Genomic DNA, 25,696 nt, shown 5'->3' with positions numbered 1-25,696 from the left:
TTTTTCAACAGCTGAAACTCTGTTAAAATATAATTTATTTATTTTTAGAATGCTTATTTTTAGAATTAGTTACAGTAGACCTTTAAAGAATTTAAAACAGGGTTGGACATTTTGCTGTTGAGGTGTTGACTGGCCAATCAACAATGTCCAAGCTTAAAATGAATCAGCAGCTTTAATATGTATCTGCATCTGTATCTGTGTGCTCTTGGACCATGTGTTTATTACATAATTGTATAATATTTTAACCTTAAAGCATCTTCCCGTGCACCTGTTAACCTGTTAATCACTTGAGTTTACAACCCCTGGCAACATTTATGGAGACACCACACTTAAAGGATGATCACCCAGCTTAATTACTTCTACTACAGCAAAACACAACAAATCTGAACACTCTGGCTCAGTAAAAAATATATTATTTAAATTATTAATGTCATTTGCATTTCTGAAACAAATTCCGGCACAAGTCTGTCTGTATTTAATAGGGAGATCTTACATGGCTTCAACAAGAGACTTCTCAGTTGAAACAATATAAACAATCCATTAAGATTAAAATCCAGCACTGATTGTGGCAAAAGATGTTGGTTGTTTCCAGTCAGCTGTGTCTAAATATTGATAGAAAGAATAGAAAACTCAAAGTTATATGCCTTAAAAATTGAAAATGCACAACAAAAGAACTAAAAAAAACAATGGGTGGAATGAGGAGTCAGTGTTTGTGACAGAACTGTAAGAAATCGGCTGAATGAAATTGGATTTATATCTATATAAAAAACAGCACTAAGACCTAAACAGAAGAAAACAATGTTGCAGTGGCTTAAGAAAAGGAATAATGGAGTATGGATGATTGCATGAAAAAAAAATGTAGTGATGAATCATGCATCTGCTTCAGCCATGGAGATGATGCTGAGACTTTAGTCTGGTGATGCTCTACTAAAACATATAAATATGAATCCCTAAAGAAAACAATCAAATTTCCTACTCTATAATGATATTGGCTTACATGTCAGATAATTGACCAGGGAAGATACAGATCATTAATGCACAGGTGTACACTAAAGTTCTGCACCATCACCAGTTCCTACTATCAGTATCGGTTTCTCAGGATGATCGACACATTTTGCTTCTAGGCAAGATGCATTAAGTTTTTCTTCAAGAAAGGCTTACTAACTCAAGGGCATGGGTCAGTAGTAGTCCAGATCTTAATTCGATTGACGATTTATGGTGGAAATTAAAGTAATTCATCATGACAGGGCTCTATTCTGCACCACTGATCTGTAAAATGCTATTCAGGAAAGTTCGAGCCATGGTCAGCAAGCAGTCCAGATCTCAATTTGATTAAAGATTTTAGGTGAAAATTAAAAGAATTGGTCATGACAAGGATTTATCCTGCACAGTGTCTGTAAAATGCTATTCAAGAAAGTTGGAAACGGCTTCAATCTTGTTGAATACTTAGCTTTTAATTTTTTTTACATTAGTGATGTCATAACATACAGTCATTTACATACAGTATATGTCATAAAGAATTCAGGCTGTCATAAAATCTAATAACTTATAACTAATAATTGATTTTTTTTTTCCTCTAGTTCATCTGAAAAAAGATGTCATCTATGAAATGTATTTTATTTAATGTTTTGAGGTGTATTTTACAAAGTTGGGTAAATAACCTCCACAACTGTTAAATTCATAATTTTTGGCTGTGCACAAAGAAGGCTGAAGTTTTTTTTTTACAAGGGGGCGCTACTAGCACTGTAGTTTTTTTTTTGTGTGTGTTGGAATTTGTCACGCTGGTGCTTTGGATCAATGACACTTTGTCCTTGTTTAGTATCATCTAACGCTTTCTGCAAGAACAGGGCTTAATCCGCAATTTATTGTTTTACCAGAAATAGTTCTGAACAGCAATAAAATACATTTGTTTTATGTGCATTTTTTGTAAGTATAGTATTTGTTAAATGTAAATTACAAACAATTATAATTAAAGCAGTTAAAAAAACACCCTAAAATAAAACGTAATCACTGCTAATCACCTACAACTCAAATAAATATTTATAATAAATATTTATTAATAATATAACATACTAAAATAATGAGGGAAATATATATTTTTTTATTCTTTAAAAGAGATACATATGTATAACATATTCCTTTAAAAACCCAGCCTTGCTTTACTAATAGCTAATCCCCTTCACAGTTTATTGTGAGCAGACTGCTCTACTTTCTGATGCAGCCAGTGACCTCCTATGTTCCTCTATTCATGTAATACATCTGCTCACTAGAAAGAGTCTTGCAATGAAGATTCAGTCACATATGTTTTTATATAGAATTTTATATACCAAAGACAACTTGAGTAAATTATTGTTTTATTTATTAAAGGCAAAATGTTTAAGGTTTTGTCTCATGCTTTGAATTGTGATCCTGTTACATAACCAGTTTGCACCTGCTCTTCACTTGGTGAACTGATGACCAGACAGTCTCCTTGAGAGTTTTTTGTGAGAGCGAATTTGGCTAGTAGGCTGATTAAATTCTTAAGCACACCAAAGCAACATTGGTAAACACCTGGCCATGAGCTTGTAGACAGCGTATATAACAATAATCTATACATTGTGGAAGATGATGTCAAATAATATGCCAAAAACACACTGTTGTATATTTAATGGTCATAAACATCCCTTTAGTGCTTAATGAAATAAGGGATGTGAATTTTTATTTGTGTGGAAGGGAACTATTAGCAGTAATCTTTATTTTATTTACCTAGAATATATACTACATTATACAGGATGGGCATGTGTGCTACTGTAAACAGCATCAATTTATTTCAAATTGTGTTAATTCACATTAAATCATATGCATGTTCTTATTTTCATGGTCCTTTAAGATGCACATTTATAGGTGTTTTAGAAGTGGCAAAAAATCTGGGTGTTTTTTTTTTTATAGAACAGCTTTTTATTTATTCATTATAAATCTTGTAAACCATTTATCATTTTTCAGTGCAGACAGTGTTCATGCTGAAGCTTTTAAGCAGTATTTAATCATGCATCCTGGTGGTATCCAAGTCCTCCACCTGCAAAGCTGTTAAAAAGGTTAAAAAGGTACATCTTGTTACACCGTAGAATAAAATTAAAATAATAGTTTAGAATTGGCTGTAGCTGCTTGTCCATAACATACTGAATTAAAAAATGAACTAGTAATTATTTTATGAAATAAAATGTTATGAAATGGATTTAATCAACAGTTCCTTTAAGTTGCCAAGTAAATCCATATTGTCATTTTTTAAGCAAAACAGTTCTATTCAATAGTCAAACTGACTGATGGAAAAATAAAAAGTCAATGCTTAAAATTTAGCACAACTCTTAAAATGATCATTGTTTTACAAGGAGTCACAACCTTTAACCTACTGTGGATTTTCTAAAAATATAAAAGTGGACATACACACTTATTTTATATTTACACACTTTGACATATCATCTTTGTGGGGTGGTCTTCTAATACTGTGGTAGTGATTTTGATTGAGGTGGTTAGTTCTCTGAGCTTATATAAATAGTACTAATGCATCCATTACAAAGCAACTTACAAATGACACTTGATACAGTTCAAGCAATTGAGGGTTAAAGGTTTTGTTTAGGGGCCCAACTGTGGCAACTTAGTGGTGGGGTTTACACCCCAAACTTTCTGATTATGATTACTAGTTCAGAACCTTAACCCATAAGCGAATCAGACTAAGAGACATGAGTTAACTTGCTGAATAAAATGTTCACTACCAAACTGTGGTAACCAAAAGTGGTACTTAGCTAGTCACCTTCACCAAATGTCATGCTAGTATGACATTTCCAATTTACAAAAACATATTCATGCACAAATCTTGGTTTTTAATTAGATAAATATTAGCTGCTCAGGTGGCGCATCGGTAAAACACGCTAGCACACCAGAGCTGGGATTTCGAATACATCGTATTGAATCTCAGCTCTGCCATCCGGCTGGGCTGGGCGGCTGCATGAACAATGATTGGCTGTTGTTTATAGGGTAGAACAAGCCGGATAGGGACTCCTCATAACTGAGCAAATTACGACCTCTGCTGGCTGGTTGATAGCGTCTGCACTGAGTCAAGGAATAATGCTGATCAGGGTGTGGCTCTCTGTGCACAAAGCTGATCCACATATGAACCGCCTTCTGCAGGCGTGTGACAGTCTCGCTCTCCTCAATCGGGGTGGGGGTCAGCTCCAGTGGAGAGGAAGCATAACGCAATTGGGTATAAATTGGACACACACAAAAAACGGGAGAAAAAAAGGGAGAAAATGCATAAAAAAAAAGAGATAAATATTAAATGTGGTCAAAGGGGCAGCTGTAGCTCAGTGGTAAGGGGTTAAATATCTGAAGGTCAAATTTCAGCTGTGCCAAGGCCCAAAATCATATGCCGTATAATGACTTACTCTGTACTATGCTTCTAAACAAGCTGGGATTTGTGAAAGAAGATAATTTAATTGCATGTAAATGTATGGAATCTGTATAACCAACAACATGGTTCTGTCAAAACAGCCAATCACACATCAGCATGGTTCAGCGTAAATAAGGGATTCTGACAAAGATGTAACGTCTCACCACGTCTGTTTAACATCCCTGAAAAACAAGTGGTGAGGAAGGCACTACCAGGATTTGCCAAAGGATTTAGAATTGGTGAAAATACCTTTATCAATTTCTGGTGTGACTCTGTGTATCAACAAAACTACAAAGCAATATAACATACTGATAAATGCAGCTAAACAAAAGCAACAAACACCGAAAAATACTGGAGATTATGGTAAAAGGTTGGAACAGGTGCACTTTTTATGTTTGGGTAAAGTATCAAATACAACAGAATGTGCTGGTGAAGTCATAAATGAAAATGGGCATGGAGGTGATGATAAATTGACAAGGATATGGAAAAAGAAGTCAATAAGCACCATCACCAAGCTACAAATGATGATAGCCTTGGTCTGGCCAGTAGCCACATATTGATGTGTAGCCTGGACACGATGAAGAGATGCATTCAGGCTTTTGAAAACAAGTGCAACAGAAAACCTCATGATGACCACTGAGCAAGCTTAAAAGATGGCCAGAACAGAAAAGGTGCTATGATACTTTTGGCATGTGATGAAGCACCAACTTCAATTCTAGATGTCTCAAAATATAGCATGTAAAATATATTTTCCTAACTATGTAACCATGTCATACACTGAGAGCTCTTTAGAACTGCCCATAAAAGTCATCCACTTAGCCGAGAAGAAAGCTGACCCATTTTTAACGGTAATTAAGAACTTCTGTACACAGAGACTAAATTGCTTTGCACTAAGCAATTTACATTTACTGCTCAAAACACATCTTAATGGACTGCAAGGTGAATGACTTTTGTATGCAAATGATGCCACTGTGTCAGCTGTGCTAGAGATGTTCCAGGCTGTTTTATAACTGTGTAGAATAGCCGGATAGAAACCATTATCTAAGAAGACACATTGAGCAATGTTTTTTGAAGTGATGTCCAAAGGGACTTTGCCATTTTGATGAGCAAATTAACCCCACAGGGAGTCGTGCATTTCAAGAATTGGTTCTGACTCATACCGTGCTTTGGAATTCAGGCAATCCTGTGTAGGCTGGTGAGATCTGCCCGTAAGTGCACTTGAGTGATCATAGCTTTTTTTATTGATTCTGCATGACACACACTCAATAATTGTTGATTAGTTCTTTAAGCCCTTTATCTTCTTTATCTCCATGAATGCTTGCTAATGAGCAGCAGAAAAGAGAATACCACCATCACGCTGTGAATAACTAACTCTAATTTGCCATGAGAAACTGTAAGTGATGGTGGGATAAAAGTAAAAGCTGCTGATTAGTTAAGAATTAGTTAAAGAAGCACTGCCCATCGTTTTTTGATATGACTTCTTTTTTTGTGCACCTGACACCTACAGGCTGGTTGCACTCATGTGGTTATTTTGCAAACCACTGTATTGGTTTGTATTGGAGTAAATCACTTAAAATTCTTCTTATTTTTTTTGCTGCTCCTGTTTCAATCACTTGAAAATCTTCTTCTTCTCCATCTTGTGCTGTCCTAAACATCATCCTCTGTCACACTAACAACCATGTCCTCTGTTACCTCATCCATAAACCTCTTAAATAGTAGACAGTCTGCACTTTATAAAGTAAGTGGACTTATTCAAGGCCCCCAAAGCAATTTTACTCCTTCCATTTATGTTGGTTGGGTAAAAATAAAAAAATAAGACAATTAAGATGGTTAGTTTTCTATGTAGATTGTGGCTTTAAAATAATGCTCAAGTTTTCAGTAGCTACATTGACTTAATTAGGGTCACTGTGGATCCGGCAGCATCTGAAAACAAAGGGATCTGTTCCCATCTGTTGCTGGGTATCAATTATTTACTCACCCACTCACACACGACTATGGGCAATTATGTATAGCCAGATGAAGGGAAGTACAAAACCTTTTATAGACAATAACCTTAAGGTGAGATTCAAACCCAGATCCCATTGGTACTTCTAATCTGCAAGTACGCCCTTACTACCATTATTAATTGTTTAAATAATGAATTATTTAATCTAAAATGTTTTTGTCTTCATCCAAGTCAGAATAGATAAACACATTCTGTACACAGTACCCACTTTCCCCAAATGTTTGGTTTCAATAGAGCCAGCACCCTGTTCCAGCAGGCAGAGTTCTCTCCAAAACCCTTTCTGGCAAATGGCAAAAAAGCAGAGGGAGGAACCTTTGTTGAATTATTCACTTTGGTGATACTATAGAGAGGAAAGAGAGTCTGCACTGGTCTGTTGGAGTGGGACTGGAAGCACGTACTAAAAAGATGAAGACAGTCTGCCACATGAAGCCAGAGTGATTAGAAGTGGGTGGGTGGTAAACAGATTAGTTCAAGCAAAGGTCTGCATTTTTAACCTTCTTACTCTAACACCACCATCTACACACATCACCCATTGCTCTTTTACAGCCTGTGCCGGGACACATACTGCTGCTGCCCTCAGGGATTACATTTTTGCCCCAGGTCTAGATTGTCTACCAGGACAAATAAGTTAGCTGGCCCCCTTTTTTCAAGTCCTTTCACGGAAAACCTGTACTCGGTGTTTTTCGTCATCACTCATCAGGCTCCAGATAGGTCACTATGTCCCCTGTTCCCCAAATGACCAGCTTTGAATCAAAAAGGACATAAAGCAACACAACATGTCCTTGAAAACAGGACTATTCTTCACCCTGCTCTTGTTTACCCTTCGAGCTACCAGAACCAAAGGTAAGCCTGCATTCAGGAAAAAAATGGTGTTTGCTTGGCTTGTTTGCATTGTCATGACATTTAACAGTAGCTTTGGAACTATGTTTAATTGATTACAGTTGAAAGAAAAAATGGTTGTAAACCCTTTGGATATACCTGGATATTTTTTTGCATTAAATACTTATACTGGCTGCTAATCAGATATGCACAGCAAAGCAGCTCATGGGATGATTTTTTAGAGAATGTTTATTAAGAATTACTGATTTTTGGATTTTTTTTTCATTATCATACTTCTTTTAACTTATAAGTTTTCTACATGCCTTTCTAGCTTTCTATGCCTTGGTTTTAGCCTTTCAAAGATAAATATTTTGTCATAGATTAGCATTTAGTTTGCTATTAGTAACCAACTAGAACCCAACATTTGTATTTTTATTCAGCTCTGTATGACAATAAGGTTTAATATGCATAGAAATTTCATAATACATTTTAAACAGGTATTTTGTGCCTCTCTGGTTCAGCTTTTGTGCACTCTTTTCATAAGAAAAACAATAGTCATTTGTTTGTGACCATGTGAGACACTAATCTTTTCTGGCTTGTTGCTGCCCCAAAGAGCCCTCACCGCGCCTCCTAGAACTAAACAAATTTAGCATCAGTGCTCCTCATGTTCACACATGTGCACCCAAAGAGGCATTCAGTTCCCCAGTTTCACAGCGACCACAAATTATTGTGACCCATGATACCACTGAATGGCAAATGCAAAACTGTTCTTACTGTGCACAGTTACTAAAAAGTTTAGTACATCTTTAGTATCTAGATTTTTGCAGTGCAGTATAATATACAAGCTATACAACTGCATTCTGACTATTTTCATAGCACAAAAAATTTAATTAAATGTAAAAAGAGTTGTCCATATACTTCTGGCCGTATAGTGTATATCAACTGTTATTAGCTGTGTTGTTTTGTACAGTGTTATTTCTATGAATGGTCTTATGCTAATGCTGCTAAATGCATCCTACTTATAAGGGCTTAATTTCTTAAGGTTTGTGAAATGTGTAATCTAATCACACAAAGTACTATAGAGACCCAATTCTACCCAAGCTTAGCTAAACAACATGGCACCACCTTGATCTGACGTGAAACAAAAGAGCCAAAGCAGGGCCAAGAACAGATTTCTCGAACAGGATGAAATTGGTGAAAAGTAAACTGACCTAATTTGAAGAGATTTACTCTACAGCTGACAAAGATACAAAGGCTAATCTTTGTGAGCATGCTTGTAACAGTTGTGTTTTGTTGTTAAATACCGCTTATTCAATTAGGGTTGCGGGGTGGGGGGTCGGGTGCTGGAGCCTATCCCACCTTTTTAATGGGCGCAAGGCACACAGTAACACCCTGGACGGGGCGCCAGTCCATCACAGGGCAGACACACACATACACACACACACACACACACACACACACACACACACACACCTATAGGGCAATTCAGGGTCTCCAATTAACCTGACTGGATGTTTTTGGAGTGTGGGAGGAAACCTAATAAAAATGTCCCTAGGTGCAGTGGTAGCTCAGCTATGAGGATGAAGTGTGGATGAGTGTGGATGAAACAGCTATACTCAATTAGAAGAGTTGTCCACCTATACCTCTGGCCACATAGTGTATATCAACTGTATGATGTACAGTGTATATGATACCAACATTTTTCTTTAGTGTGTATTTCTTTTTCTAATATGATTTCTAATGTTGTAGATAATAATCAACAGAACATCTGTGTTGAGGGAAAACTGTGTAAACAGTATTTGTTTAAATCCTCACTAGTATTTACGGTTAGCATGTAGAAGTTTTTACTGAAGGGGGAGCTATTGGCACTGTAGTAATTTCCACGCTTCAGCGAAAAAATAACGCAGATGCTATCAATGATGATTCGTGTCCATATTTCTTATTTGTAGACCCAAGCAAAGGCAACTTATTTGGGGTCAGAAATGTCAAACATCAGCAATTCTTAGAGTCTACACACCCAGCCAGGCAGCTGCCAGCTTCTCAAGGCTCAACCAAACATCAAGTGAAGAGATCAACGCTATTTAACACAGGAGTCAAAATATGTCCTGAAGAGAACATGGCTGAGGTCATAGCCAGCCATATAGCATACTACAAACTGAGAGGTATGCATTCCCACATTGTAAATAGTGAGCTATTCATTTTCAGTTTGTTAATCAATCCCTCATTGTAATCTGTAAGGCAACAGAAACTAAATGTTGAAAGCAGGTTTGGCTTTAACAAAGCATTCTGTTGTAAATAGTGTCTTTTGGCTATGTAGTGCATTTTGTCAGAGTTAACACTGGTGTAGTCAATCATGTCTGTTTATCAACTGTGTAGCAACTGGCTAGCCGAGTTTCAAACCAGGTGGGCTAGCATAATAGACCACTGCAATAAGTAATATATCACTGAATATATTAAATATATTAAATAGTCTGCCAGGAAGCTGTATGGGAAGCATTCCAGATTTTTCTGGACAGAGTACCTGATGCTGTGGAGTACCATGAGTGGATGAATACATGTCAGAGAGACTCACTGTGTATAGACGACTTGGCTCGGAACTTCAGTAGCAACCAGGAACACATAGATATGGTAACTAAGGTAAGAGTTCTTGAGTAGACGATAAATTAAAAGAAACAAATAGAGTATGTACAACATTATCAACAAAAATACACAATACTTAATTAATAATAAATAATTATGGCCTTTTTGTCTTCCACAGAGCCTACTGACAACCACAAAGATTCAAAATGAACCTAAGAGGTAAGAATTTGCAGGCATGGATTTACTAGGTTGGTATTAAAGTCACTTAGCTCTTCAGTACAGCTCATTCCTTGGCCAGTGTTTGTCTAAGGTAATTGGACGGCTATTTGCTTTACTTTGTGAGTTTTACACCAGACTTTGGCTAACCTATTAGAAGTGGTGGAAACATATTTATGACCATATAGTGTCTAGGCTAATGGTAGCGATGTAAAGTTACAGTTTTTATGACAGCAATTTAGATCAAGTCTGACACCTAAGTCCCACTTATTTGCTGTCTTGACTAATAAGAGCTATTCATTTTCAGTTTGTTAATCAATCCCTCATTGTAATCTGTGAGGCAACAGAAACTAAATGTTTAAAGCAGGTTTGGCTTTAACAAAGCATTCCGTCATAAATGGTGTCCACATGCTTTTGGCTATGTCGTGCATTTTGTCAAAGTTAACACTGGTGTAGTCAATCATGTCTGTGTAGCAATTGCCTAGATCGAGTCTGACACTTAAATTCCACTTATTTGCTGTCTTGACTAGTAAGAGCTATTTATTATCGGTTTGTTAACCAGGTTGCCAATGGCCATGTCTCCAGGCCACCCCCACTTTGATGCGACTCTGCTGGCCATTGGCTTTCTGGCTGTAAACTACTCACGTAAAATCATGGCTATTATAGCGTATTTGGAATTTTTGCATAGAAACACATACATCGCTTTGAATATGACTAAGAATCAAAAATATGATTCCAGACATGAATATAATATAAAATATAAACATTAACATATGACAAATTTGGGGTTACAGATGTGGTGCAGTGGTTCAAAATGCTAGCCCAACACTTCTGAAAGCTTAACCTCCTGACTTTGAATCTCAGTGGTGCTATCAACCAGACCAGACAACCAATAGGCATGATTGGCTGTACCTGAGGAATAGAAAGTCAACAGGGTTTCACTGTCACTGCAAAAATGCAATATCTGCTGTCTGGTCCAGGGACCTGCATGACAGGTAGATGATTCACTGAAGCACAGGGATATAGCAGGTTGTAAGAGTCCACTGTTGGCTCCATGGCTCTTCTTGTTCAAAATCAACTTTTGCAACAGGGAACTGGAAAAGGACTGAGGGAAAAGGAAAATTTCAAAAGTTGAAAGTGTTAAAGTTGAAGGTGTTACACCACATGAGATTGATCTGGTGAGTGTATCGTAATCTCTTGAACTCTCTTGAACTCTCTTGAACTCTCTATCTTTATGAATTTGCATAAAGATATTAAAGAATGTACATAGATTATTTGTAACTTAAAGGCCACTGTTAAAGGCCTTTAATGGTAAATATGTATTTGTATTTCTGGGATTGAAATGCTCTTTTTTAAGCATGAAGCAAAGAATAAAATTATTTATGCTTGTGTTTTTTCTCTGACTGTCAGTGCCCTGGCCACATCTGCACCAGGCAAGAAATGTAAGCTGTTACTAGTTATCCAAGAAACATTTTGTTTATTCTTGCAAAATACTGTCAACAAACTAAAGCTTTTGTGTTTTAGGTTTAAAACACTCTGCAGAGCTAAATGCCATGAAAACAGAAAAGGTACAGACTGCACCAGTTTGCTTTACAACACATAATTTAATAAGTTTTAACTAAATCAGTGAATGACATTCCAATGCCTGCAGAGCAGTGCTCCATCTATGAAGCATGTAATAGAGTTCAGTGTGAAAGTGAAGGACACAGGCTATAGTGAGCTGCTGAAAGACCCTGGATCATTACAGTATCAAGATGCTACTCGTCAGCTTCAAGAGCAGGTGAGATCATACTGTACCTTCATCTATATCTCACTGCACACCAGTGAGTGGGCACACAGGTGTACCTAATAGTAGGTTGTTTTCTTGAGAGAAGCTGCTCAGTAGGGTTGTGGGAAAATTGCCCAGGAGTCAGGCCTCATTATCTTCCATTCATCAAGTTTCTGTAGCCCTGGTGCAAAATTCAGCACTTGATATTTTTGCCAAACACATCCGAACCAGCCGAGTAGTTATTTCTGCTTGCATAAGCATAGCATTGTTAAATCAACACTGAGGTTTTCATGTTGTTTACATTTAAGAGATCATAAACAGTATAGCTTGTAAGGAAGTGGGCAAGCTTGCTTTAGATTTGTAGAAATATGTCTGAGTCTGAGTAAGAAGCCATGTAGAGTCCAAGGTGCCAGACTTGAGTTCGTGTTGTGGTCAGTGGGCTTTTTATTAGAGATTACAAGTAGATTTAAAAGTGGGGTTTAAAACATAAATAAAATAACAATAACATTTTAGATAAACCTGTTTAACATGTTAATAATAATATGTTTCACAGCAACAACAAAGCTGACAACTAAATTATTTGAATTTTATTAAATTTAGTCCTGATGCCACACAGTTACTGGATCCACATTTGATCATTGCCTCCAGTTACTGTCTGTATGTAGTTTGGAATGTTTTGCCTGTGTTTTCAGGGGTTTTATTGGTGTATTTTGTAATCTATCTACCTAACAAACAGTAAGTCTTTTATCTACTCTTAGCTGCCCTAGGTATGAGTAAAATGTTTACATTTAATATGTAAAAATGAATAAATTCATTTGCCACTTAACAGTAAAGTCTAGTATATTATATATAACATGTATACATTGTAATTTTTCATAGTGTCACACTGCTAGCCTCTGTGTGCTCATATGTGCCACGCCCCCCTTCTCCGTGAGCACACTCACTCCTGCCATGCCTCACTCCTGTTTGGTCCTCCTGAGCAATCAGCCCCAGCTGATCCTAATCAGGGACCATTTAAAAGGATAGCTGAGGAACAGGCTGGTGGGGGTTATTTGGTTTGGATTTGTTTCATGGTGACTCCGTTTGACTGATGTATCTCTGTTTCATATAGATCCTGATCTATTCTGGTTTGTTCTTGTCTTTGCCTTTGTCATGTTTAGTCTGTTTAGTTATGTTGCACTCTTGTCTGTTTCTTAGCCTTAGCCTTAGCCTTAGCCTTCTGTCTGTTTAGGCCTGTTCAGTCTGTTTAGCCCAGTTAGTCTGTTTAGTCCTGTTCAGTCTGTTTAGTCCTGTTTAGTCCTGTTCAGTCTGTTTAGTCCTGTTTAGTCCTGTTTAGTCCTGTTTAGTCCTGTTCAGTCTGTTTAGTCCTGTTCAGTCTGTTTAGTCCTGTTCAGTCTGTTTAGTCCTGTTCAGTCTGTTTAGTCCTGTTCAATCTGTTTAGTCCTGTTAGTCTGTTTAGTCCTGTTCAGTCTGTTTAGTCCTGTTTAGTCCTGTTCAGTCTGTTTAGTCCTGTTTAGTCCTGTTCAGTCTGTTTAGTCCTGTTTAGTCCTGTTTAGTCCTGTTCAGTCTGTTTAGTCCTGTTCAGTCTGTTTAGTCCTGTTCAGTCTGTTTAGTCCTGTTCAGTCTGTTTAGTCCTGTTCAATCTGTTTAGTCCTGTTAGTCTGTTTAGCCCTGTTCAGTCTGTTTAGCCCTGTTCAGTCTGTTTAGTCCTGTCTAGTTCTTGTTTAGCTTAGGGTTTAGGTTTCCTGTGTGTTTAGTTTAGCTTTAGTTAGCTTAGCATAGGTTGTGTGTTTGGTTTTGTGTACCCTTGTCTTGTTCTACCCTGTCTTGTCTTGTTGTTAAATATACCAGTTTGTTACATCTCTGCGTGTGTGTCCGCCCCTTCTTGTTTGTCATAGCCCATACCGCGTGACACAGACATAAGCATGGGGTTATAACATGTTTAATATTTACATTTGTTTTACATGGGTGGTGTATGTTAGATGGAGCATTCCATTACAAATTCCAGTTTTTGCTCAGATGCACTGAACATGTTCTGGTGGCTTGTGGTGGCCCAGCACTTTATTAAGACACCATATTGTATGTATATTGTATAAATGTTATATTCATTTAAGTTCCATAGCTAAGTCTTGCTAAAATGCTTGTTTGTGTTACTACAGATGCTGCAAAATTTCAATAAACTACCTGGGTTTAAGGAGATAAGACTGTTGGAAATTCAGTGAGTTGACACAGTTTGTGGTCACCGTTGTCTGATTTTGCTCCTCATGATGCACCATACGTTTTCAATAAGAGACAGGTCTGGATTGAAGGCTGGCCATTCACTGATGCACTCCCATACCATGATAGATCACCCAAAACATTAAAAGTCAGTTAATTTGTCAGTTAAATAATGTTTCAAAGGAATAAACAAATGACACACTCAAATGTTCCAACTTTTTGGAACTGGGGTTTGTACCTTGCAAATAAAGGGAGCAATTTAGCTAATTCCACTGTACCCATTATATGTACTCATTTTTTAATCTGTAGAACATTCAGTTTATATTTTTGTGAAGATTTTAGAAATGCTTTTACAGCAATTTCCTTCATATATAGACCATGTGTACCATGTTTTTTGTAATGTCCTTAAAATTTATCAAACAGGCCTTTACAACTAACCCAATTCCAAAAATGTAGGCATAGTAGGTAATATGTATTTTAAAGACATTTAATTGTAAGCGCTATAATCACAGTGTTTACTGTAGGAATTATATTTACCGGGTGATAAGGAGCACATGATTTTCACCATACATATTGCTTGCTTTTTTATTATTTGTTGTTTATTTAGGTGGGCTGTCATATGCCTTTTACTCAACAGTAGCAATTTTTGTCACACTGCCATAAGGGCTTAATTGTAGAGAGCTGTATAGATGGTTGTCCATCCACCAGGTCTTTCTTAACACATAAAGTTTGGTACATAAAGCTTTTAAGAGTTATCGTTGGGTTCTTTCTTGCCCAGATGGCCAATCTAGCTACGGTTGTGCTAGACTTCTTCCCATTTATAATTAAGAAGAACTCTGTGGTAATGGAAACACTCTCAGCCTTGGATATTGTTTTATAGTCTTGCTGTGATGTATACCTTGCCACAGACAGTTTCTTGGACTTCATGGCTTGGTTTTTGTTTGGCAATGCAGTGTAAATTATGGGCCCTAATAGATCCAGGTGTGTGCCTTTTTCAAACTATGTCAAATGCATTCAAATTGCAACAGGTGGATGTTAATTCCAGCCACAAGCATACAGGATGCACCTGACCACTATTTGGAGTGTCACAGCAAGATGTCAATTTTTAAAAAAGCTTATTTGTAATTATCTGTGATTGATAAATATAAAATAAAAAAAAATTTTAATCAAATCAACAACACTAAAATACTTTCTACCACTGTATGCTGCAACCTACACAACATATTTCTCAAGGACATCAGCACGGATAGTAAGCGAAGGAGTGCAGGTGTTGGGCTAATCGATTTAAAGCCTGGAAGAGTCTCTTATTGAAAATCGGTGGATTCATATTTTTCCTACTGTTCCACTCTGTTTTTTATTTTTGTTGTACAATATAAAGCTTTAATCTCTGAAACAATTAATGAAATAATTCACCATTAAAGAGTCATTAATAATTCAGGATGTTTAATATAAATATATTAAAATAATAAACTACTATGTCTGTTTTTCTGAACAAATCACCTGAGCAGACCTGGGGGAGTTGGCTTGCACTGTGCAGTGATTTTTGAGACAGAACCAGACTTGACAGAAGCAGGGTCCTCAGAGACTTCTGGTGAAACTGCCACAGAAATAGTCCTGAAAGACATGATATTGACAATCCTAAGGAAGGATATTTCCCTGGCTCTGGATATTGTTTTTCTCAGCACTGACCCAAGTATAATTTTTTTTTATTGAAATGATAAGTAAAACATCCTGCTTTATACAGATGTATCTTGTGCTATGTATCAGATTTGTCTATGACATGTGTCTTGCAGACAGAACAACAGATATTACAAGATATAAACATGGAGATATTAGCACAGAAGCTACAGTCAACATCTATACAGAGGGTTCTAGAGCAATAGGTGCTTCTGAGGAAAATGATGAGGTGATGGAGAACACTACTCAGAAAATTTCACCTCCAGTAACTGCCGTGGTAACAGATTCGTCACCACCTACAGGCACCAACTGGAGGAATCTGAGAAGAGAAATATCACTGAGGCCACAGGAACCACGGCAGGTGATGCTTTGTTTCCTTCTTAAATAGCATAACCGAGTGTAAAAATGATTTACTGTTCAGAAACACAACCTCTGGTCACATGAATAATTGTTTTTTAATTAAAGTTAACACAACCTCTACAAAAATCTTAATGCACAGTTAATATACTGTACATCTCATAAATCTTAAAATAGAAGAAAAAATAATTGTGGTATGTGCAAAAGCTTAGACACATTACTAGTAAATACTTAATGACTCTTTCTTGGCAGATATCACAGCTTGCAAATGGATTTTGTTTTGCAGAGAGCCGTGTTCATTAAATACAGCTTTTCCCCACTAAACACAATTTGGAAAAGAGTTCAGTTTTGCTTCATCAGTCCACAGCACTTGTTTTCAAAATGTTTTTGGCTTATTTCCTGTTTAGTCACTTTAGATTTAGTCAGATAAGTTTCTCTCTCATGTAGGATTTTGCCTTTTCTTTTCTTTTGGCTTTTTGGCCGTTTCTAAAAATGCAAATTGTGAGCTGCAAGCAGTTTGTTATTTTTATAGCCTCTTCCTGCTTCCTTTTCAGACCCTTAGCTTCTTAGATGTCCATATGTTTATGCAATAACAAGGTTTAAAAAGTCAAAATTTATTATTGTCAATTATGCTATTATTTAAAAATCTGCCTAACTGCAACAAATTAGTCAGTTAGTAACATTAACATTAATTAAGCACTGAAATTGGAATGCTTTGACTATGCCAGCTTTTTTATTTGTCTTTCTATTAGTTAAGTGTATTAAATATAAAATAAAAGTCAATTAAGGTTTGCAGGCCAAAACACTTATTTAGACAAAATGTAATTAACTTATATAGAAACAGGGCAGCACGGTGGCTCGGTGGGTAGCACTGTCGCCTCACAGCAAGATGGTCCCGAGTTCGATCCCCAGGCAGGGCGGTCCGGGTCCTTTCCGTGTGGAGTTTGCATGTTCTCCTCATGTCTGTGTGGGTTTCCCTCTGGAGCTCCGGTTTCCTCCCACAGTCCAAAAACATGCAGTCAGGTTCATTGGAGACACTGAATTGCCCTATCAGTGAATGGGTGTAAATGTGTGTGTATGTGTGTCTGCCCTGCGATGGACTGGTGCCCCATCCAGGGTGTTACTGTGTCCCTTGCGCTCATTGAAAAGCTGGGATAGGCTCCAGCACAAAGCTGGGATAGGCTCCAGCACAAAGCTGCAGCACAAAGCTAATTGTCAAGCCTAATTGGATAAGTGAGTGAGTGAGTATATAGGTACATAAAACTTTACATATATAGATTTTTGACAATGTCTTCTTTCACCTATTAATTGGATTAACGATAGATAGTCTATTATTTATTTAATTTGATACAGTGTTTTATAACAAAACTCAAACCTCAAAGCTTTCCAAAATATACTGTAAAGAAGATCAATAAGTACTGACTGTCATGGACTTTCCTCCATGGTCATCTGACCTAAACTATCAAGAGTTTATGTAGGCAAAGAAAGTCCAACATTCAGTGATATCACAAGATGCTCTTTGGAATGCTGGAATAACATGGATTATCAGACTTTGCAAATTCCTGCATTCATGTAAAATATTATAAGAATAATTTTTAATGCAAATTATGCTAATTGTCTAAATTGTAATTAAACTGTATTTGTATTAAATTTAAGAAAAATGCATAATTAATTAATTATTACTAGTACATTGTACATTAAATAACAAAACAATAGTTGTTTGTTTAATGGTTTATAGAAGGTTTACACAGTTTCATATATCATAATGAATTTTATGGTTGATGCATGTGTACAGTCACCAACTCATACTACTTTCTTGTTTTAAAGGATATAAGAGGAAGACTACTTTAAATGACACTTTATATAAGCCTGAAGTCCAGCAGAATCTTGAAAATGCAACTGCTGTCACACCGGGACTTCAGAATCTGAATTTCTCTAAAGCGATAGCATCTACTTCAAATGAGCATTCAGTGGATTTGATTGCATTGCGGTAACAGATGTTTTAATGACAGAACAATCATCAGTAATGCCATTCCTCACACCCTCTAAGAGGCCTATAATGAAAACAGGATCTGACACTGTTGTATCTTTAAACATCCCTTCAGAAGCTTCAGAAATCAGCAGTGATACTGCGAGCGCTGAGGGGCCTAGCGGAAGTGATCCTATTAAGTTAATGTTTTCTTCATTATCCAGCACTGTGGAAACCATTCAACCTGTGCAATCTGGCACAACACCTGATTCCGCTCTTCCTGAAACCATACAGCGTGCCTCACCAATTACTTCTGGAAACATCTTCTATAAGGGAAAGCATCAAACAAAAGAATGTGAGAGAAATGACTACGGCAACAAATTGCCTTTTGAAACAGAGAAGGATCCACAGTTATCTGTTCCTACTTTAAACACTATTACACCCATAATCATGGCTCCCAACCACACCAATGGCCTAGTGGTGTTCTTCAGTCTGCAGGTGACCAATTTGATGATCTCAGAGGATTTTTTTAATGAAAGTTCTTTGGAATACAAATCCCTAGAGAACACTTTTCTCGAATTGGTAGGTAACCCTTTTTTCTCCCAGGCTATTGTGAACACATTCAAATTACTGTTCACACTGTTATGTCTTTAGTCAAAAATGTATGCAGGGAACATTGAGCTTTTAGCATTATTAAAATGTTACTTGAAGCCAACTCTACACTAAATTGTTCTGACACATACAGTTGTGGTGAACATTATCAACACCCCTGAATGTTAAGTACAGGTACACCATGTCCAATATCTCCTGAATTAAAGTATTTAGTGAAACTGCTTGGATAAACACTGTATGGATAAAAGTATTGGGACACACCTGGGACACACCTCTTAATTATTAAATGCAGGTGTTTCATTCAGCCCCATTGTCTCTGGTGTATAAAATGTATAAAATTAAGATCTCACTGAATTCGAGCACGGCACTGTAATAGGATGCTCCCAGTGCAGCATCAGTTTGTAAATTTTTTTCCCTTCTAGATATTCCATGATCAACTGTGAGTGCTATTATTGAAAAGTGGAAAAGTGAAAAAGTTAAAAGCATTTAGGAACCCAGCAACTCAGCCATAAAGTGGCAGACCACAAAGTTAGTCCTTAAAGTATTATTTAGATCAAATATACACAAATTCCCCACAGAGACTAGTCTTAAAGACTTATAATAAACCTAGCAGAGAGGAGGCTATTATTGCTTAAAAAGGGGGGGGGGGGGAGTAGTGTATCACTCACAAAGCACTGAAAGTCTTTGAGGCAGTCCTTATACCAACATTATTTCTACAGAATCAAAACTGGTAAAAACAAAAATGTAAAAATAGTCATTTATGCAAAAATTTAATGAATGTTGTATTTCATCAGTCTACTGGTTTCTTTTCACTAGAAGCAATTCTCTGAAACCAGTAACCAAGGGACCTCCAGTGAACAGACTCAAAGGGGACAGCAGATATTAGCCTCAATACTATTTCATAGTGATATTATTCAATATTTTACTTAACACTTGAATGGATTTTGAAAGGATTTAATTACCATTTTTACATCAATCTTAAGGCCAATTAATTTTCAAAATATACAACATATATAAAAGAGTCTCCATTCTTTCTAAACACTTGCTTGATTTTGACTACATAGCATAGTCTGTGGCTCTTCTTGTTCAGATGACTTATAATTAGAAATTGGAAATTACTAGATTAATTTATTACGGCACGGTGGCTAAGTGGGTAGCACTGTCGCCTCACAGCAAGAAGGTCCTGGGTTCAAACCCCAGGTAGGGCGGTCCGGGTCCTTTCTGTGTGGAGTTTGCATGTTCTCCCCGTGTCTGCGTGGGTTTACTCCGGGTGCTCCGGTTTCCTCCCACAGTCCAAAGACATGCAAGTGAGGTAAATTGAAGATACTAAATTGTCCATGACTGTTCGATATAACCTTGTGAACTGAAGAAACTTGTGTAATGAATAACTACCGTTCCTGTCATGAATGTAACCAAAGTGTAAAAACATGACGTTAAAATCCTAATAAACAAATAAACTAGATTAAGAATAAATAATGGAAAAATCCAAAACAAAATAGACAAACATTTTTATAACAAATAAACAATTCTAGCTTAAGTATGTTTCTATTAAATAATTTGTTTCACCATACATGTTAATAAACGTGTGTTGTGGTTTACAGTGGTTCAGTGGTTCACATACTTTTTTTCACCAAGTGCCACCTTTAATCAAATTTAAAACCTTCAAGTATCACCTGTATTATACAGTATGTTATAGGTACACACATGACAGACAGTTATTTGTAGACCCTTTGCAGTAGGCACATACTATTTCAGTAAAAGCTAAAGGCTTTTTAGAACTGTCCTCTCAGTCCCAGTATAAATAAATAGCAAACCAAGATGCTATGCCATATTGTAGGCATTTTTTCTATTTGTGTTGATATTAACACCAGATGTCTCATGGCAAGTGTTTTTTTTTTTTTTTAATCTTTTTGGCAAAATGTGAATATCTTAAAAACATATGTCTCAAAAGTCTTAAGATGACAGTAATGCAATGTGTGATCGTTGTACAGTGTGTAAGTAGCCTGCATCTATACAGTTACACACAACAATATATACACCCTTTACCTTATAAAAAAATCTGGTACCTCCAGTGGTACTTGTAACACAGTCTAAATTATCCCAAATAATCATGTAGACCCTGGACTGCATAGTCAAAAGTAAATTCCAGGCAGTAATTGCTCCATTTTAGGTCTCCATGTTAGGTACCAACCAAATCTTTACATTGTTCCCATGCATACATGCATAATGCACAAGATGACATTTCTTATAAGTGAAATCCTGTTAAACGTTTTGTTCTTAATTCAAATATCAAAGACTTTTGTAATATTGTAATATGAAAACTTGAGTTTTTTATAAGTGATGAACTACAGAATATTAGTCTACTGACATTAGATCTGAGAAGCTAATGTTTTTCCTCATTTCATTTTTTCAGCTACTCATGCATTTACAATCCAATATGACTGGGTTAAATGAGCTGTACATCTTCAGCTTCAGAAATGGCAGTGTGGTGGTAAACAGCAGGACGAAGTTAGTAAAACCAGTGTTGCAGAACGTTACCAAGAATGTACAGTGCATACTAGAAGATTTCTGTAATAACGCTTCTAATAGACTAGATGTTGAAATTAATGCCCAGTCAGTAGATGTTGCTGCAGGTAAGAGATGGTGTAGCTCAGCATTATCTGCCATGGTTCTAAATAATTATGTTTATAAATGTATGTATCTAATGCAGGCACTGATCCGTGTCTTTTCTTAGCTGAACATAATGATCCATGCTGGTACATGGACTGTAATGAGTTCTCTCACTGTGTGGTGAACACATTGACCACTGAGGCTGAGTGTGTATGTGACCCTGGCTACAGAGTGGTGGATGGTCTGCGCTGTCAGAGCATATGTAATCTCGAGCCCAACTACTGCCTAAATGGGGGTTTATGTGAAAACATACCAGAACTTGGAGTGACTTGCAGGTACTCAAAAACAACTCATTTCAGTCTGCACTGCCTTGCATAAGTATTTACCCCTCTGTATTTTGTCACATTTTGTAGGGTTACAACCTGAAATCAGAATGGAATTACAGTAAAGTAAAGTGGACAAAACATATTATTTAAAAAAGATAAAAAGTTTAAGTAAATAATTATTCAACCCTCAAGTTAATACTAAGCCAGGAATCACCTTACTAAAATTGCAAGTTGTAGTTTGTCAGAAGAGTTTAAGGATGATCAGTAAGCGGCAAATGTCATATCTTACTACAGCTTTACAATTCAGACATTCTAGGACATTCAGGTTATTGGTATAAAGGCATTTAATTGCAATTTGAGTTGTACTGTACTTTTAGTGGAATTGCTCAGTTTTTGGCTCCACTAAGTGTGCTTTCAAGTTTCTAGATTCATTATAAGGAAAATCATCCCTACAACATGATACTACCATGATTATGCTTCACTGTGAATGCTGTTCTTAGGGTGATGAGCACTTGAGCAACATTGGTTTTCCTAGAATATATATCTCATTAGATAAATGAATAATAGTTAGATTAGACACATTTACTATACCCCATGCTTTTAGCAACTGTAATAGATTTAATACATGTCTGTTAAATGTATTTTATATAAATCCAAACTAGTACATTTGGTACTTGTAGACTTTACTCAGTTGTGTAACTTCTGACATTGAATATACTCTAATTAAAAATTATCTGCATTTTATTTTCTTTACTGCATTGTACAGTATCAACCAACATGATCCTCTAGTTTAATTTTAATGATAATACTGCTAAATTACATGCTAAATTATTCTTAATGGTTTATCAAGGACTATTTAGATGGTTAAAGGTTTTGCTGTATCTGATGTTTATGTGCCTTAAATACTTTTCTTAAACTACTTTATGGTTTAAAGGCTTTAAAGGTTTCCAACAAGGAAAAAAGAAACCATCAAAACCACAAAATCCAGATGGTATGGTACAACAGATTGCAGTTATAAATCTAAATCCAGTTGTTCACCTTACAGGGCTTCAATCAAGCAAAAATGATGCGTTTTTAGGCACTAATAGTTGTAATATTTGGAAATACATTAATTTTAAACTGGTTGAGTAGAAATAAGCAGTGCCTTTCTTTGGCTGAGTTGATTAAGTGGGGTTTTATTAAGCATATAATACACTAGATAGTCACCACACTTTTTTGCTGATCTGTCTTAAAAAAACAACTGCACCAAATTGCATAGGTGCTTTGATATGGTATGGGGAGCCTAAAGGGAGCCTAAATTTAAAATTACACTGTGCTAGCATAACATAAAATACTAACACTAACATTTTTTCTTTACTGAATCTAGATGTCCTGTAGGAAAATACTGGTACTATCAAGGAGCACGCTGCAATGAACTGTTGTCTCTGCCAGCCGACCCATTTCTTTTTGTAGCCTGTCTGGTTCCAACCATCAGCATGCCTATCACAGCACAAACCAGTGTCAGACTTCCAAGTCTGACACTGGTTTGTGCTGTGATAGGCATGCTGATTTTCATTAACAAGAAATGTATACGAACCAGAAAGACAGTGACACTATCGTAAGCATTTTAAATATGTGATGTTTTTCACTTTTTCAAACTGTAAGCTAAAAGTGGTTAAAAAAACTGTTTTTGCATTATAGGAATTCACACTCGTCCCTCCCACTGGGGGGCATTATGAGAGTAAATCCAGTTTATGAGAATGATGAGAATATCCTGACTTGCGTATCAAGCATCAGCTATTCCAGAACCACTGATTCTGGGTCATCTAAATCCTCTGACCTGGGTACTTTTCAGTCAGTTAAAAACATACAGCTTGATCCTAAGGTATACATATATACACTAGCTTAAATGTACTGTCATAAAATGTCTGATGAGCTGTACTAAGCAATTTTTACTGAACTAACACAGTGCTTTGGGATCTGCTGTAACATGTTAAAACAGTTATACCAATTAATACACTACATGTTCAACAGAGTGTGCTTTATAACCCATTCCCTCATTTACTTATCATGTGCCAGGACCAATCATTAAGAGGAAACACCTATTTACAGGGACTTTACTGCATGTATAGCACTGGTGTTTGTAGCTGCAGCAGTGTCTAGGTGTTTTCATGTAATGATTTTCTCCAATTTGATTACATTTATTCAGATTATAGATCAACACTGAGATGTGTGTGTACACTCTGCTTAATAATCTGATTGAAATCTCTGTTTACATGCGTGCTACAAGTAATCTGATCAAAATGATGCTCATGTGTAGAGTCCAAGAGGAGCATCAGTATGCTACATACGTTTTTCATTTGGCTTTTTTTTTTTTTGGTTTAAGATTATGATAGTAGAGCGTATCTGTTTATTTGCTCTATAGTTTGTGTGAACCCCAGTGTCCTTCCTTTTTTTTCTTACTGTGTGCTTTATGGCCTGGTTCCATTACTCTGGAAAAGCTCAGAGACATTTAAGGCTCTAGGACTCCATGAAAGCACATTAAGTCAATATTTTGCTAAAGGTGGGACAACCAGTAAATTAATTACTTTTACTGACATGGGAGAAGGTCCTGGGTTCGGTCCCCAGGTGGGGCGGTCCGGGTCCTTTCTGTGTGGAGATCTCCCACAGTTTAAAGACATGCAGGTGAGGTGAATTGGAGATGCAGGATTGTCCATGACTGTGTTCGATATAACCTTGTGTGAACTGATGAATCGTGTGTGATGAGTGGCTACCGTTCCTGTCATGAATATAGCCAAAGTGTAAAACATGATGAAAAAAAAAGTAAAATATGTAGTTATGTGCATGAATACCTTGAAAATATGTTCTGATTTTCTATTTAAGAAAGACAAGCCACTAACCTTTTTTCGTATTTTTGTAAAATAGTAGGTTTTGTAAGCCACCAGTTCTAAGTATATAGAATTTTTAAATATTATTCATGTTAAAGTGCTATTGTGAAATAATAACTGTATTTATTATTAAAGCTATTCATTACATTAAACTATAAACATGAATAAATGTAAATGTTATTCACAAAATGTTCTCTTTAGGAGTGTAGGCTGTCTAATGAACACAGGATGTTGTGTTGTCTTCCAAGGCAATCTGACAGTGGAGGACTTCAAGTGACTGTGTTATGATGGCAGTTCTATAGCCAGCTGGAGTGTCGGAGCTCAAATTGGCACCAAAGGTCAAATGCCACTGTTTGCAGACAAGTGAAACATGTGCAAGCTCTGGAAACTAATAAATAAGAAAATGGACTTCTGTGAGTATCAGACCAGTAATAAGCAGTGAGAGCTTGTGTGAAATTTGTGCAAATTGATACCTCACAATGAGCTACGTTTTTTTCGGTTGCATTCGCTGCCATTATAATACGGAGTGGGCAAGCAAGAACACATTCAGTGACTTGTTTTTATTAAATATATGTCCATGGCATATATTCACTTCAAATTTAAGCAAGTATGAGTGTAAATGCAGCATGTCCACCTGCAATGTCTGGCGGAAAGAAGATGCAGGTTAATGGAAAGTTTAGTTCTCTTTAAACTCCACTTAAATGCTGCACATTTTCTTGCTACACCTAGAGATATCTCTTTAAAAGTATACCTGGGACTTGACTGTGGACTCTGAATCTTAATTTCTGCCTGCTCTTGCTGGCTCTCTTGATAGCATTCTTCAGCTCTAGCTTTTGGGAACTTTTGGTTAGTAAACAATAATACCTTTCTTTTTTTGTAGCTGGCGGTGGGCCCTGTTTGTTTCAAGTTTTCCCTATTGGTGGCTTGGCAGTATTTAGCTTCTGCTGCCTGAGTTCTCGTCTTGTTTCTCTTGTGTTTGTGACTAGTTGGTGGATTAAGTAGCTGGTGGAGTTGCACACAAGCATTTTTGGTTTCTGCTCAAGTATTTAGCTGCATTTTCTTTGTTTCCTGATGCTTGCATGGAGTGCAGTGTTTTTGCTCCAGAGATGCGTTCAGGTTACTTTGTTACCATTTTCATTTCCACTTCGAATTGCAGCTTTGGTTTTGTTTGTTTTGTTTAGTCTGAATATGGTTCAGCTACAGTACTGTTTTGCCTTTCTGCCTGTGTTAAGCCCTACAACTGGGTT

At 36.7% G+C, this 25,696-nt stretch overlaps 1 protein-coding gene across 1 annotated transcript; it reads left to right on the top strand.

Annotated features, from left to right (window-relative positions):
- Window positions 1-7,207: 7,207 nt before the first annotated feature.
- On the top strand, window positions 7,208-24,737 carry impg1b (interphotoreceptor matrix proteoglycan 1b). Its single transcript, XM_063007906.1, has 17 exons — window positions 7,208-7,274; window positions 9,200-9,412; window positions 9,721-9,887; window positions 10,009-10,049; window positions 11,457-11,488; window positions 11,571-11,614; window positions 11,698-11,826; window positions 13,974-14,032; window positions 15,540-15,724; window positions 15,825-16,069; window positions 18,116-18,616; window positions 19,463-19,547; window positions 21,064-21,279; window positions 21,381-21,591; window positions 22,949-23,179; window positions 23,263-23,446; window positions 24,651-24,737. The coding sequence occupies exons 1-17, from the start codon at window positions 7,208-7,210 to the stop codon at window positions 24,735-24,737; spliced, it is 2,697 nt and encodes an 898-aa protein (XP_062863976.1).
- Window positions 24,738-25,696: the final 959 nt, after the last annotated feature.

The sequence above is a fragment of the Trichomycterus rosablanca genome, chromosome 13 (genome assembly GCF_030014385.1).
Source record: "Trichomycterus rosablanca isolate fTriRos1 chromosome 13, fTriRos1.hap1, whole genome shotgun sequence".
Classification (NCBI taxonomy): domain Eukaryota; kingdom Metazoa; phylum Chordata; class Actinopteri; order Siluriformes; family Trichomycteridae; genus Trichomycterus; species Trichomycterus rosablanca.
The sequence above is the reverse complement of the archived record's forward strand: the minus strand, read 5'-3'. Positions and strand labels throughout refer to the sequence as shown.